Source organism: Stenella coeruleoalba (genome assembly GCF_951394435.1).
Source record: "Stenella coeruleoalba genome assembly, chromosome: 2".
NCBI lineage: Eukaryota > Metazoa > Chordata > Mammalia > Artiodactyla > Delphinidae > Stenella > Stenella coeruleoalba.
In genome coordinates, this window is record NC_137147.1 from 135,382,987 (window position 1) to 135,399,976 (window position 16,990).

At 37.5% G+C, this 16,990-nt stretch overlaps 1 protein-coding gene across 1 annotated transcript in view; it reads right to left on the bottom strand.

Annotated features, from left to right (window-relative positions):
• Positions 1-16,990, bottom strand: part of ARIH1 (ariadne RBR E3 ubiquitin protein ligase 1) — a 130,297-nt gene that overhangs the window by 19,179 nt on the left and 94,128 nt on the right. Inside the window, exons 6-11 of the mRNA XM_079912267.1 lie at positions 12,093-12,159; positions 10,665-10,771; positions 7,926-7,968; positions 7,334-7,405; positions 4,251-4,381; positions 790-847 (exon numbers count right to left, since the gene is read on the bottom strand). Of these exons, the coding sequence (XP_079768393.1) occupies positions 790-847; positions 4,251-4,381; positions 7,334-7,405; positions 7,926-7,968; positions 10,665-10,771; positions 12,093-12,159 (478 nt within the window). The remainder of the gene's footprint in view (positions 1-789; positions 848-4,250; positions 4,382-7,333; positions 7,406-7,925; positions 7,969-10,664; positions 10,772-12,092; positions 12,160-16,990) is intronic.

A 16,990-nucleotide genomic window follows, 5' to 3' on the forward strand; every position in this document is an offset into this window, starting at 1 on the left:
ACAAATATTTTGAATGTCTGTAATATGACTGCCTAGGTTATATAAATATATTCCTTTGTATTTATGGTAATTTAAATTATAATAAATTTAAAAGAAGCATTTAAAAAGTGAAACAATAACAAACAGGTTTTGTTTTGGATTGCATCCTGGCAAGACGAGCCATTTAAAAAGATTTTTGGGGGACAACTGGGGAATTCCAACACAGAATCGATGAATGTAAGGAATGATTAAATTCCAGGATTCTACAATTATGACAGAATTATCAGGCTGAAAGGAACTAAAAGTGTTACCGAATCTAATCCACACCTAGGGTTTGAATCCCTCCTACTACAATAGTGGGTTATTTCCCTATCCAGTAAGAGGGAAATCCCTACCTCCTGAGACAGTTCATTCCAGATCAGCTCACCTAAAATCATTAGAGCTTCTTGATGAACAATGAGATAATGAATTAATTAAAAGAAGTAAGACTGCATATAAATTGCAGCAGTGCCATTTAACAAATATTGTTCTTTAGTCTCCTTGCTGGGAAGGGAAAGTCTTGATACTGAAGACTACTGAAACCTGAAAGTGTGCTAGATTAATTTTAAAAGTGCAAACAAACTTATAAATAGGAATACTCCTGATACGTATTTTGCATAAGATCCCCTCTCTACAGGTACACAGATACCCAGTATTTACTGGAGTGTCATTTCAACAAATCTTTCAGAACTGAACACTCCAGCTAAATCATTCCCTCATCAACATAAAATGCATATTCCTGTTCAACTGTTTGAAAATAAATGCACTTACCTCCTGAGCATCTCTTGCTGCCTTTGCATCATCCTCATTATAGCGGTTACAGTTGTACCTTAAAGTAAGTGAAGAGGATTCCATAAAGCCATAAATCAATGAAAAGGGAGCAAATCACAGAATTTTAGCCTGGATTTAGAGATTACTTAGAACCAATACTCTCCTTTACACAGATAAACTGAGGCGCAAAAAAACAAACAAACACCCCTAGTGTTTGAATCCTTTCCATAATAGTGTGTCAGTTCTCTACTAGTAACAGGCAGTTCTCCACCTCCTGAGGCAGTCCATTCAAATCAGCTTACCGACAATCATTAGAAAACACTGTTATTCTAGAACTTCCACTTACCAACTGTAGTTTGAACTTCTAATTCAATTTTTGAAGAAAGAGATCACCTCATCTCCTAGGCTGTCTGTTATTTAGCCAAATATTCCCAGTTTTTCCAGAATTACTCACCTTATTTTCACATGTATACACCAAAGAAAACCAACTGCTGACAGACTGCTATGTAACAGGTACTGTGTGCTATGTGCTTTATATGCTATTACAGTTTACAAGAATCACTGAATCTTCCTAGAGAGGTCAGCTCAGAGTGGAGATGTATAAAACTGGCACTTCCCTTGTTCCTCTGTTTTCTTTTATGGGAACCTACATTACAGGAGCAGCTGATGTTTACTGAGTGTTAACTACATACCATCCAACTTACTAAGGACTTCAACTGTACTATCACGTTTAATCCCCTCAAGCACCTTATGAAATATTATCCTCACTGAGCAGATGAAGAGAAGATAAGCAACATATTTAAGGTCACAAAAATAGAGCTTCAGAGATGGAAACTAAACTTATGCCCATCTGGCAACTGAGGCCCATGCTCTTAACTAGTGAGTTCATGTCTTCAGAGTCTTTTAACAGTAATCGTCTTAGAAGAATTTTGAATTTAATGTAAATCTTGTTAAACTGGATTCATTATTCCAGCTTGCCAAGTCCTTCAGGATTATAATGGTTTATATAGTCAATATCCCTCTTTGATGTTACCCCAAAATGTATACAAGATTCTTATACTAGTTTAAGAAAATCATTAGTACAACTGACCAGAAAAGCAGTATATAAAAGCAGTTGATGTGAATAAAAAAATGAGGACAAAGCCTTTCAGCAAACCTTTAAAGCATTCCACTAGAAGGCACAAACCTATTATCTGTACTCCAAGAAATGGTCATTCAATTAATCCCAAACCTCCCTGTCTGTATTCACAGCCTAGGCCACAAACCTCTCAGTCCACAATGAAATACCTTGCTGAAATCTACCAAACATTCCCTAATCCATCAACCTAATAATACCATTTGATTCTGGAATTTCACATAAGAGAAAAACTAAGTGATACGGTTCATATGCAGCTTGTGGAATCAGAAATTTTGGAAATTTGGGATTACATTCTGTCTGCTCTCAATCTCTGGTACCTTTCCATTTTCCGTAAGTACTCAGAAATAACCAACAATGGCTCACTGATCTCATCTTGAAGTTTTTAAAGTAACCCAGATCACAAATCATCTGAGTCAGGAGACTTATTAATCTTCCCCCAGCCTGGGTTATAATCCTCTTTTACCAATAATTACTCTACTCAAGTTAGCCCAAAGACTGCCTCTTCTTGCCCTCTACTGGTCAACTATTAACACCTCTTCTTTCTATCTGATACATCCTTTTATACTTTCCTTTTGATATTTTTAGATACTTTTAAGCCTCAAGTCATTCTGGGCTTTAATCTGCCAACATTAAGAATTTTAAGGCCAAGAAAGCAAGCAGGGCCCATCTATACTTCTAACTCAGATGACTGATAGTGCTACTTGGAATGCTTTTTTGAAGATTTCTGAGGCACTTTCAGATTTAAACAAGAAAGCACAGCATGATATACCTGCAATGTTAAAGACACAGGCAACATTTCTGACACCCCTGGTCCAGGCCACTCTTCATTCTTCTGTATCCATCATTTGTTTTGTACCCTTTCCATTTTTCAATACAGCTCATTGAAAATTTGAGTTCTGATCAGAGATTTCCTTACACACACACAGAGTCTCTTTAATATCTCTTTCCTATTCCCTCTCCCCTTCACTAGGCTTGTTTAAATAAATTTGAGTGAATTTAGTTTCCAGGAACACTCTAATCCTCCACTTTGACCTCCTAAAACCTAGAATACCTATACCCCAAATACCTTTCCTTGGCTCTGACAGTGGTAAAATCACTTTCTTTACTTCTATCTAAGCAATTAGTTTTTACCTGGTTCAGAATTAATTTCAGACAAATAATCCCTCTTACTATTCCTCTAATTAATGAATCTAAAAGGGAAGACTTGCCACTGTCTTAAGTTCAGATCCTCCTCATCTTGTCTTGAACTTGCAATTTCTTCCCCTCCCACCCGCGCTCTACAAAGCAGTCACAATGTCCAGATAACGTATGTAAGTAAAACACATAACACAGAACCTTCTCATTTGAACTACGATCTAATCTTGTCACTCCCAGTTAAAATCCTTCTGATAATGTCCAAACTACTTTAGGTCCCAGCCTACTTTCTCTTTTCCTGTTCCCCACAATTTGAGCGGCCACACACTCAACACCAATAGGAGACAGGCAAGTAATACAAATGAATGAAACAGGCAATTTGCATACTATAACACCCAGAAATATTTCCACTTTTACCAGGGGGATGTGCTAGCTCCCATTTTTCTCATTTTGAGAAAAATGCATCAAAGCATCCTCAATCTAACTTGCATTTTTCCCAAATTGATAAGAAACGTACTTGGAACAAAGGTATATATTGCTACCAAATGTGACTAGTGCCATCATGATATATGAAAATGCCAATAAGCTCCGGTCTTGGGAAAACAAACTGCAAAGTAAAGGTTCCATCTAAAGGGCTACTAATCGATTCCAGGTGATTTCTGCCAAACAGAAATGCAGGCCTGTTCCTATGTTTCAAAGAGAGGCTAAAAATCTGGATTGCATTGGGCAATTTTTCCAAGTTTTAAAGTTGGAACAAATTTTTTGTCTAATGGCGGTGCAAGGTAACTAAAACACAACTGTGGAAGGGGTTTTGCCAAGTCTCTTAGTTTTCAACTATTATCTAGAAAGACATATTAGACAATGCAACTCTTTTCTGGATAAGTCATGTACTTTCACATCATTCTACCATTGTTCATGCGGCTCTTTTTGCCCTGTTATTCCTACCACTTTTTAAACAAATGAATCCTTAGTCCTCCTTGAAGTTCAACTCAACTGTTATATGATCTGTGAGATAAGCCTTATTAATCCCTCTCTCTGGATATCTTGCATATACTTTTAACACTGATCACACACTGTATTCATTTATCTAAATGGTGATTTTCATGAGGTAGAAACCTTATTCATAATATGTGGCAGATATATCACATACTTATGTGAACATGTTCTTCCCTTCATCTCCCCAACCTACCAGGCAGATCCATGTGGTTCCCAAGGGCCAAGACACACCCAGCAAAACTCTGCTTTACAGTTCTGGTTACGACAGACCATGTGATTACAACCGCCATCCTTCTCAATTGTGACATGGCATTTGGGACATTCCTATGAAGAGAAACTATAAAGTTGGTGTCAATGCTACACTGAGGAGAAGCCAGTTTTAGATTTGGTTTATTTTAAATACCACATTTATTGTGATTAATACATGTAAAGCACTCAGTGTCAAACACTTAATAAGTACCATTGAAAATGAGTTATTATTACTGGCTATTAACAACTTAAGGATTTGTTTTAGTGGGGTTGGGAGACAAAAACATTTTAAGTACTTTTAACCAAACACATACTAATAATAGTTTTATGGGAGGTTAAACATTTTCTCCATGTAAATATAATATATCCTTCCAGTGTCATCTAGAAATAATCATTGAGTACTTCCTGTATCCCACACACTGTACTCAGTGTTTTATATGCATTAACTCACAATCTTTATAGTGGCCCTACTCCTATTTCCATCTGTCAGATGAATAAACTAAGAAAATTTTAAAGAAACTAGTCCAAGGTCACACAGGTAGCAAATGGTAGAGTCAGGATACAAACCCAAGCAATTTGGCCTCAGGAATCAGGCAAGCAAGACTGGTAAATTCTTTTTGTGGCTACTGAATTTCCCAACTTTCTTGTGGTCCATTTACAATTGTGCTACAGAGATCACTTTTCTTTTTTCCAAGACTGTATCATTTTCTCGGTTGGTAATGAGCCAAAGTTATTACCCTGCAGGCACTTTTTTTTTCTCTTGAAAAATCTAGAAAATTAAACTTACTCATTATTTTTAATAAAACTATAAGATGTAAAGCTTGGATTTTGTTGTACATTTTTGTATCTGACATCTGTTACTCCCATAACGGGGCGAGAGTATCACCCATTATATTGCTTGCAATTCAGCTACTGTGAACAGACTATACTACCCATAAACTATAGTAATTCAATAGGTCAGTACAGCAATATTTAATTATACATTTTCAATCAAATTTTTGAAGTCACTCACATAAAAACATACTACATTTTCCCAAAGAAGCAAATTCCAGGCCTAATATATCTGTTTCATTCTATATTTCTTAGCTATAATTAACTAATAAGTACTAATTTCTTAATATAACAATTTGCAAATCCTTTAAAAAAAGCTAATAAAAAAAATAAGCTTCTGAAATGTCTCAGGAGAAAAACTCCTCAGTTTCATCTCAAAACTGCCAAGTAGGTAAATCTGTTATTACAAATTGCCATTCTTGCTTAATATTCTACCTTCTAAACAAACTCAAAACATATTCAAGCCTATACTCCCTATTTTAAACATCTTGGGGATTTAGAGTATTTGGGGATTTTTCTAGATGCCGAAAGAGGGCTACAGTTTAATCAATCTACTTAGGGAAAGTATAACTGCCCTATTCTAAATACTAGTTTGAAAGCAGATTCTGGGATTTTAATGAACATTTCTGGTGGGGAAATCTTCAATTTCTGAAAAAGAATGCTTGGCTACCAGGAAAGTTTTAAAAAAACAACAAAAGCAACCACTTCCTGACATTATAGTTAGGTTTTTTTGAGTGCCATAAGGTATGTTTATCATGATGGTTTTAGAGAGTACAGAAATATCAACTTCAAAACTACATTCCTCAAAGATGTGGGCATTTGTTTTATGCCACAGGACTCACTGTTTTACTGCTAATGCTTTCTGGGAGATAGAAATGTATACATATATTTTAATCTTTTGGGGTAGAGCAGGGTACTAATGGTTTAAAATCATGTGCTGGCCTTCATCATTTAAGCACTCATTCTTATCAGTATCCTGAGATTGAGTGATGGAAGAGCGCAAAGCTGTAACTAACTCTGGTCAAACAACTCAATTGTCTTTAAAACATCATCTTCATATATGAAAGACAATAATAAAAATGAATAGCCCATGAATAGCCCTATTATCCATGACCCAAGTCACTTCCTATACGAATAGGATGTAAGATTGAACGTTTACACAATTTTCTACTAAGAAATTAGCTGGGGGGCTTCCCTGGTGGCGCAGTGGTTGAGAGTCCGCCTGCCGATGCAGTGGACACGGGTTCGTGCCCCGGTCCGGGAAGATCCCACATGCCGCGGAGCGGCTGGGCCCGAGAGCCATGGCCGCTGAGCCTGCGCGTCCGGAGCCTGTGCTCCGCAACGGGAGAGGCCACAACAGTGAGAGGCCCGAGTACCACAAAAAAAAAAAAAAAAAAAGAAAAAAAAAAAGAAATTAGCTGGGTACACAGTTCGGATTCAAATGCTTACTTAATACTTAGTGATAGAAAAGAAGGGTGCTCAAGATTATCTGCATTTGTAAGACATTAATCTAGGGTTAAAGAAGTGGTTCATGGCATAAAGATACTGAATTCTGAAACTAGTATCATGACCAATGTTATTCAAAAAATAAAAGCCAAAAAACCAAGGATACTCATATTACCCCAAAGCTTCTACTTCTCAGGATTCAAGTCTCTTAATAAATCATATTTTGGAAGTTTAACATGTTAAACTTGTTAAGCCCAATTCAGTTACATAATAAGAAGTTACTCGGTTATCCTGACTGAACATTGCCCTAAAGAATGACTCCTTAGAAGTTAAACCCTGGGGATTTTAAAAGGCAGAAATATAGCCTAGTTAAAAAAAAAAAAAAAAAAAGCTAGGTGGAAAAAAACTCTATAATACATTTGTATACTAAAAGGCAGCCAAGAACAGTATGAAAAGATATTATCAAACCCCAGGGTAGAAAAATTATCAACTACTGCTTTTCTGATAGAAGAAAACTTCTACAGCAGAGTACCGTGCATATTGCATTATAGTAATCAATAAAATAAACTCAAACAGTAAAACAAAGGCAAATTATTAATAGGCAATAATTCTGAAAATAAAAAGTAAACCTTAATCAAGAAAAAGGTAAAACAAGGCCCTTTATTAGGTAAACTTACTACTTTTGCTAATGCTGATACACCTATCCTTATCCGTTTCAATACCAAGAGTTTACTGAAGGAAAATACCAACCTTTGTGTTGGCTGCAATCCAATTAGAGGTTTCACTGTCATCATCACACTTTTTAATCCACTTCTTCAACCACTGTTTGAAAACAGGAACCGTTTTCAGTACAACAGAAGACTCAAGGATAGCAAATTACATCAACACTTAAATACAGTCAAGCTTAAATGTAAAAACCAAAGGATAAGACTATCACTGGGTTTACTACCTTTTAAACCAAGAAATCCTGTGATTCTCATATCCAGTCCAGGTACATAAAAAATCAACCAAAGGAGAACTTTCTCTGGCTGAAGCTAAGTGGGGAACCTAGAGCTCAAGGAGAGGCACAGCTGCAAGGTGTGTCATTCCCCTTAGCTAATTACAAAGCGTTCCAAGGGAGGTGCCTTAACCCTCATTATCTTGATAATAATCAGGAGATGACTTTATTCCTAAGGAATGTTCCCTGAATACTTGCAAACATCACCTGAAATAAAAAGGGCAAAATACTATCTTCCATTTACTAATGAATAAATAACAAACTTGTGGGCTGTGGCTTTCAGTCATTAAGTCTTAGAAGTACTCTACTACCTTATTTAAAAATGAAAATGCCAGGCAAACTCACCTTACATTTAACAGGGTCATGCCAATTTTCTCCACAGTTAAAGCTGTTAAGTGACACAAGAGTTAAAAGAATTAAGTCCTACCTACTGTAAGTAAAGACAAACAAACAACTTCATGCTTTACAGTTCCTCAATACTTTCACCAGTTTCTAGTGACTGCAAAATACAAGGACAGGAACCATGCCTATTTTATTCTACAGTAAATTATTTAGCATTTAGTACTGGGACCAACACATATTTGGGTGTCTGTGTGTGAAATGAGGAATGACTTGTAAGCATGAAGATATTCTATGATGACAATTTCACAATAGATGACTATTTAAATAGCTACCAAACTGTAAAGACAAAAAAATCAGGATAGTTAGATTTGTATTTTTCTGATAGTTTTTAATATGTATAATTCCTTGCTGCAACCACTATCTAACTGAAACCAAAATGAAATCATGTTCAATAATTTGAACTTAAATTTCAACCAACGCTTACCATAGGTATATATTAAATATTTTATTTAACACTCCAAATGAAGAGTTAAAGAATGACTTTGTAGGGTAATTCTATACTCCAGTATAGGGTAATTCTATACTCCAGTACTAATAGGGTAATTGTAGGGTAATTCTATACTCCAGTACTAATGCACAGTAAGCAATATGTGGGAAGCAAACAAGTCATATCTCTGCATGATCCAAACAAATGAATCTCAGCCAGTAGAGATAAATTGTACCAAACAAGGTATAAAGCAAAAGACTATGTCTACATATTCTCTAAGACTATATTAACTGCTAATCCCTTTCTGTTTTCTAGGCACAAGGTATATACATTTGTTTAAAAAGTATAAATTAAGAATAAACACAAATGCTTGTGAAAAAGTAACCATGGTATGGCTGATTAATTAGCTAATCAAGTAATTTGGGAATGCTAAAAATCCCTTGCAAATAAGAAGAATAAAGTGCTACATCAGTTTAAATGAAGTCAGGATAATGGTTACTTCTGGAGATGAACGTGGGGAATGGAATGGAGAAGGGAACATCAAGAAGCTTCAAATGGCGCTTCCCTGGTGGCGCAGTGGTTGAGAGTCTGCCTGCCAATGCAGGGGACATGGGTTCGTGCCCGGTCCAGGAAGATCCCACATGCCACAGAGCGGCTGGGCCTGTGAGCCATGGCCGCTGGGCCTGCGCATCCGGAGCCTGTGCTCCGCAACGGGAGAGGCCACAACAGTGAGAGGCCCGCGTAACGCAAAAAAAAAAAGAAGCTTCAAATGTACCTGTCAGGCTTTATTTCTAGACAAAAACAAACAAAATACTGATTCTGATTAAGCTGGGTTGTAACTATGTAAGTACTCGTTATTCTCTATACTTAAGTCTGTATTTGAAATATTTCATACTAAAAGTATATTTGAAACTAGGTAAGGAATCAGACTCTACCCTCTGTCTACAGGGTAAACTCTGAAACAATAATGCATATTTAATCTTTACCAAAATAGCAAGTACTTTACATAAATTTAATCTCTATGAGTTTACCTACTCTTTTTGGAAATATTTAGTATTAATGATGTATATGTCTAATTTTATAGATGTTTGGAGAAAAAAGAAGAATGATACGGAATACCAATAAAATGTTTATTTGTTAGTTACAGAGCCCCCTGGCTTGACTGGCTTCTCATTCCTAAAAGATCCATAAGGGAATGGAAGATCATCTTCACTCTCTAATACGCGATATTGGAAATTCCCTGCTAAACTGAACCTAAAATTCAAAGGCTAAAGAGTATGCTATAGCACTCCCAGGAATCCAGGTTACCAAGAAAGCTGTGGCCAGGGGCCCCATAGAAGAACTCTTAGTTAAAGAAAGCACATCTATCAACTAAGTTTTATCTTTCCAAATTTTCTGCATATTTTTAGGAGTAAGATTAAACTTGTCAGAATAAAGGAAATTAAAAACAAAATAAGGGCTTCCCTGGTGGCGCAGTGGTTGAGAGTCCACCTGCCGATGCAGGGGACACGGGTTCGTGACCCGGTCTGGGAAGATCCCACATGCCGCGGAGTGGCTGGGCCCGTGAGCCATGGCCGCTAAGCCTGCGCGTCTGGAGCCTGTGCTCCGCAACGGGGGAGGCCACAACAGTGAGAGGCCCGCGTACAGCAAAAATAAATAAAAAATAAAAACAAAACAAAACACCTAACTGTGTATTTTATTTCCTAAGAGAGAACCTGAAAACAGATCAAGAGCTATAAGGGAACCAAACATAATTTGACAAAATAAGCAGTCAATCAGAAATGAGAACTTTTAAAATTTACAATAAATAATGTAATAATACAATATATAAAATATAAATATAATATATATAAATATAAAACAGATAAAGTTGAAAAAAAAAGAAATGAGAAGAACTGAGTTTTTGTCCCAGATCTTTAAATTTGCTGCCATATACGTTCCACTGGAGCACACAAGAGAATGTGATTACAGCCGCATTTTTTTTTCCCATAAGAAAATAAATCCAAAAGTTAGAGCAACAAAGAGGAAAAACTATCTTAAGATGTGACTTTTTAATCGAATTTTTATTTAAAAGAAATACAAACTATTTAAAGTCAACATCACCCACCTACCTCAGATAAAGAATATTTTCTACTATTTTTTTCTTTTTCTTTTTTTAAAATTGGGGTATAGTTGCTTTTTTTCTACTATTTTACTAACAAAAATAAATAGAAAAGCTATGTGCAGTACTCCAATTTAAGAAATCACTTGCTTACCAAAACTGGCGCCCACATTTGCAGCGAACAGGTTTAGCATCAGGATATTGGACTTTAACAACATGGTGGCAATCTGGGGCAGGACACCACTTTAACAGTCGATTGCACTGAAATACAAGTTGGAACATAAAAAATGACAGCAAATTAAATCATGATGCAAGATTTTCCAGTACGCCATGCAATTATTTATACTACTTCCTCACTATCACAAAGTGGGGATGGTGTCACCGACACAAAAATACCAGCCACCAATACTTAGTCTCCTACAGCAATGCTTTTGGACGTACTGTTCTTCTAAGATTATACATCCCTTGAAGACCTGGTATTATAAAATATATAACCTATCTCTTATTCTATCTTCAAAATCCCACTGAGAACTTTAAAATAAATGATCACCATTATGTGATCATTAACAAGCATCAATTTGTCTATGGTTCTATTTCAGGGCAATTTTAAAAGATACAAGAAAACAAGATACGCTTCTACTTAGGGAAGGCGTTTACATGCTATAGAATAGTATGAAACAAGCTGAGGAATACACGTGGAGTTTCTCTCTTTGACCATAGAAAGCTCTTCTAAGAACAAAAGCCAGTGCCTAAACCCCAGCAAAGATTCCATTTTAATTCATCAAAAGAAATATAACTTTTGAAGTATTTTTATTATGAGACAAAACATGGCTCAAGGAACAGTCCATCAGAACTCAAGTTTATTGACCATTTCAAAAAATATACTATTCCTAAAAAATGCTATTTTCTAGAAGATATGACCTTCAGTTTAATCTCTAATAAAAATTAAAATTACATTCTAGAATTTGAAATACCAAGTTACACTGGTGCTCTTGTACAGGGGCTGGCAAACTTCTTTCACACAGAGCCAGAAAGTAGAGATATTTGGCTCCGTGGGCCATATGGCCTCTTTAGCAACCACTCAACTCTGCCACTGCAGCTCAAAAGCAGTCACAGAATAAAACTGCATGTTCAAATAAATCTTTATTTACAAAAACAGGCAGGCCATAGTTTGCCAACTTCTGTTAAGACATATTTGATAAAAACAAACAAAAAAACACTACATAATTCTTTTTAAACGAAGTTTACTGGTAATGGAAGGTAAAACAAGCAGAGATATAGCAGGGTTAGAGGGCCCAACATGATTAAACATGACATCACTAATAATCAGCTAAAATTCTCTGCTAGGGAAAAAGGAAGACTATAAAATAATTTTATTTTCAAAGCTCAAGATCGATGAAAAGACATCTACTTATTGGTTTATCACATTCCTTTGAGAATAAAGGTATTTTGGTATGCTTCATAAATGAAGACAAAAACTGAAGTTACTGTAAAGGTGTTTCTTATATAAGACAAACTGATATTTCTATTAATAAACAGAATTCCTTTTACTTAAAGAAGGAAAACTTATGCGATCACTTACCTCTACAAAGCTATTTGTTATTAAATGCTGATACTTTAATTTAACTTTTGAATCTGTGATCAGGCGCCTGAAAGCGAGAATAAAAGTTTATTAGGAAGTTTTCAGCTAAGAATATTTTCCACATTTATAAAATAAAATTTCAATGCCCTGTGCTATAAAAACTGCCTTAAATTGAAAATACTAAAATACATAAACTGTCAACAAATGGAACTGTAGGAATCAAAACAATAATTTCAAAGTTTCTATAATTTTATTTTGGTAGACATTTCCCCATTTCTTATACTCTAAATATTCTGTTTTTACCCAGTTTGTATTGTAGTCTAATGACTTACCAATATTGTCAAATTTAGGCCCCTTTCAGAGTTTTCTGACTCTGATATCTTGCCTTAAGACAGTAATTCTCAGCCACCTTTTCTAAGATCCCCTCCCAAAAATCTGTGTATGAAATAAGGGATGTTGGTAGGAATGTTCAGAAATTGATCCAGGTTTGCTAGATACAATTTTGATAGCCTCCTTCTTCTGAAATCTTTTGGTAATTTATCAGAAATGCTTATTGACTGCAACCTGGCTTCCTTTATCCACCTAGAACACCTTAATTCACAAGAATTTCTTGAACTCACAGGAACCCATGAAAGTGAAGAACCCTGAAGCTTAAGTTTCATTAATTTTAATGGTAAATACTCCTGTGAGTATTAGAAGAAAATGGTGTTAAAGCAGAAAAAGAGTAACTCACAAACCCAGCAAGAATGATATCAAAAATGCACAGTCCAGAGAGAAACCTTCAAGATGGTGGAGGAGTAAGACATAGACATCACCTTCCTCCCCACAAATACATCAGTAATACATCTACATGTGGAACAACTCCTAGAGAACACCTACTGAATGCTGGCAGAAGACCTCAGACTTCCCAAAAGGCAAGAAACTCCCCACATACCTGGGTAGGGGAAAAGAAAAAGAAAAAACAGAGACAAAAGAATAGGGACATGACCTGCACCTCTGGGAGGGAGGTGTGAAGGAGGAAAAGTTTCCACACACTAGGAAGCCCCTTCACTGGCAGAGACGGGGGAGTGGGGGGGGGTGGCAGGGGGGAAGCCTCAAAGCCACAGAGGAGAGCACAGCAACAGAGGTGCAGAGGGCAAGGCGGAGAGATTCCCGCACAGAGGATCAGTGCCAACCAGCACTCACCAGTCCAAGAGGCTTGTCTGCTCACCCACCAGGGCAGGTGGGGGCTGGGAGCTGAGGTTCGGGCTTCGGAGGTCAGACCCCAAGGAGAGGAATGGGGTTGGCTGCGTGATCACAGCCTGAAGGGGGCTAGTGCGCCAGAGGGGCGGGAGGGAGTCCGGGAAAAACTCTGGAACTGCCTAAGAGGCAAGAGACGATTGTTTCGGGGTGCGTAAGGAGAGGGGATTCAGAGCACCGCCTAGACGAGCTCAGAGATGGGTACGAGCCTAGGCTCACAGAGCGGACACGAGAGGCGGGCATAAAACGCTAAGGCTGCTGCTACAGCTACCAAGAAGCCTGTGTGCAAGCACAGGTCACTATCCACACCTCCCCTCCCACGAGCACGCCGCCACGGCCAGGGTCCCGTGATCCAGGGACAACTTCCCCGGCAGAACGGCAGAACGGCAAAACGCACGGCACGCCTCAGGCTGGTGCAACATCACGCTGGCCTCTGCCGCGCATCCCTACCCCTCCCTGCCTCTGGCCTGAGTGAGCCAGAGCCTCCTCATCAGCTGCTACTTTAACCCCATCCTGTCTGGGCCAAGAACAGACACCCTCAGGCGACCTACGCGCAGAGGCGGGGCCAAACCCAAAGCTGAACCCCAGGAGCTGTGCAAACAAAGAAGAGAAAGGGAAATCTCTCCCAGCAGCCTCAGGAGCAGAGGATTAAATCCCCGCAATCAACTTGATGTACCCTGCATCTCTGGAATACCTGAATAGACAACGAATCATCCCAAAATTGAGGTGGTAGAATTTGGGAGCAACTGTAGACTTGGGGTTTGCTTTCTACATCTAATTTGTTTTTGGTTTTATGATTATCTTAGTTTAGTGTTTAGAGTTTATTATCATTGCTAGATTTGTTTACTCATTTGGTTGCTCTCTTCCTTTTTTTAAAATAAATAAATATATATATATACTTACTTTTTCTCTTTTTGTGAGTGTGTATGTGCATGCTTCTTTGTGTGATTTTGTCTGTATGGCTTTGCTTTTACCATTTGTCCTAGGGCTCTGTCTGTCCGTTTTTATGTTGTTGTTTTAAGTATACTTTTTAGCGCTGCTTATCACTGGTGGATTTGTTTTTTTGGTTTGGTTTTTGTCTTTTTTTATTATTATTCTTTCTTTAAACTACTTTTTAATTTTTAATAATTTATCTTTTATTTTAATAACTTTAATTTATTCTATTTTTTTCTTTCTTAATTTTCTTCTCCCTTTTCTTCTGAGCCGGGTGCCTAACAGGGTCTTGGTGCTCCGGCAGGTGTCAGGCCTCTACCTCTGAGGTGGGAGAGCCGAGTTCAGGACATTGGTCCACCAGAGGCCTCCCGGCTCCACATAATATCAAACGGCGAAAGCTCTCCCAGAGATCTCCATCTCAACGCTAAGACCCAGCTGCACTCAACAACTGGCAAGCTACAGTGCTGGACACCCTATGCCAAACAACTAGCAAGACAGGAACACAATCCCACGCATTAGCACAGGGACTGCCTAAAATCATAATGAGGTCATAGACACCCCAAAACACGCCACTGGACGCGGTCATGCCCACCAGAAAGGTAAAATCCAGCCTCATCCACCAGAACACAGGCACCAGTCCTCTCCACCAGAAAGCCTGCACAACCCACTGAATCAACCTTAGCCACTGCGGGAAGACACCAAAAAAAAAACGGGAACTACGAACATGCAGCCTGCGAAACGGAGATCCCAAACACAGTAAGTTAAGCAAAATGAGAAGACACAGAAACACACAGCAGATGAAGGAGCAAGGTAAAAACCCACCAGACCAAACAAATGAACAGGAAACAGGCAGTCTAGCTGAAAAAGAATTCAGAGTAATGACAATAAAGATCATACAAAATCTTGGAAAGAGAATGGGGAAAATACAAGAAACGTTTAACAAGGACCTAGGAGAACTAAAGAGCAAACAAACAATGATGAACACCACAATACATTAAATTAAAAATTCTCTAGAAGGAATCAACAGCAGAATAACTGAGGCAGAAGAACAGGTAAGTGACCTGGAAGATAAAATGGTGGAAATAACTACCGCAGAGCAGAATAAAGAAGAACGAAAAGAACTGATGACAGTCTCAGAGACCTCTGGGACAACATTAAACGCACCAACATTCGATTTATAGGGTTCCCAGAAGAAGAAGAGAAAAAGAAAGGGACTGAAAAAATATTTGAAGAGATGATACTTCAAAACTTCCCTAATATGGGAAAAGAAATAGTCAATCAAGTCCAGGAAGCGCAGAGTCCCGTACAGGATAAATCCAAAGAGAAACACGCCAAGACACATATGAATCAAACTATCAAAATTTAAATACAAAGAAAAAATATTAAAAGCAGCAAGGGAAAAACAATTAATAACATACAAGGGAATCCCCATAAGATTAACAGCTAATCTTCCAGCAGAAACTCTGCAAGCCAGAAGAGAGTGGTAGGACATATTTAAAGTGATGAAAGGGAAATACCTACAACCAAGATTACTCTACCCAGCAAATATCTCATTCAGATTCGACGGAAAAATTAAAAGCTTTACAGACAAGCTAAAGATAAGAGAATTCAGCACCACTAAAGCAGCTTTACAACAAATGCTAAAGGAACTTCCCTAGGCAGGAAACACAAGAGAAGGAAAAGACCTATAATAACAAACCCAAAACAATTAAGAAACTGGTAATAGGAACATACATATCGATAACTACCTTGAATGTAAATGGATTAAATGCTCCAACCAAAAGACATAGACTGGCTGAATGGATACAAAAACAAGACCCGTATATATGCTGTTTACAAGAGACCCACTTCAGACCTAGGGATATATACAGACTGAAAGGGAGGGGATGGAAAAGGATATTCCATGCAAATGGAAATCAAAAGAAAGCTGGAGTAGCAATTCTCATATCAGACAAAACAGACCTTAAAATAAAGACTATTACAAGAGACAAAGAAGGACACTACATAATGATCAAGGGATGGATCCAAGAAGAAGATATAACAATTGTAAATATTTATGCACCCAACATAGGAGCACCTCAATACATAAGGCAAATACTAACAGCCATAAAAGGGGAAACTGACAGTAACACAATCATAGTAGGGGACTTTAACATCCCACTTTCACCAATGACAGATAATCTAAAATGAAAACAAATAGGGAGACACAAGCTTTAAATGATACATTATACAAGATGGACTTAATTGACATTTATAGGACATTCCAACCAAAAACAACAGAATACACTTTCTTCTCAAGTGCTCATGGAACATGCTCCAGGACAGATTATATCTTGGGTCACAAATCAAGCCTTGGTAAATTTAAGAAAACTGAAATCGTATCAAGTATCTTTTCCAACCACAACGCTATAAGACTAGATATCAATTACAGGAAAAAATCTGTAAAAAAAATACAAACACATGGCAGCTAAACAATACACTACTAAATAACCAAGAGATCACTGAAGAAATCAAAGAGGAAATCAAAAAATACCTACAAACAAATGACAATGAAAACACAATGACCCAAAACCTATGGGATGCAGCAAAAGCAGTTCTAAGAGGGAAGTTTATAGCAATACAATCCTACCTCAAGAAACAAGAAAAATCTCAAATAAACAACCTACCCTTACACCTAAAGCAATTAGAGAAAGAAGAACAGAAACACTCCAAAGTTAGCAGAAGGA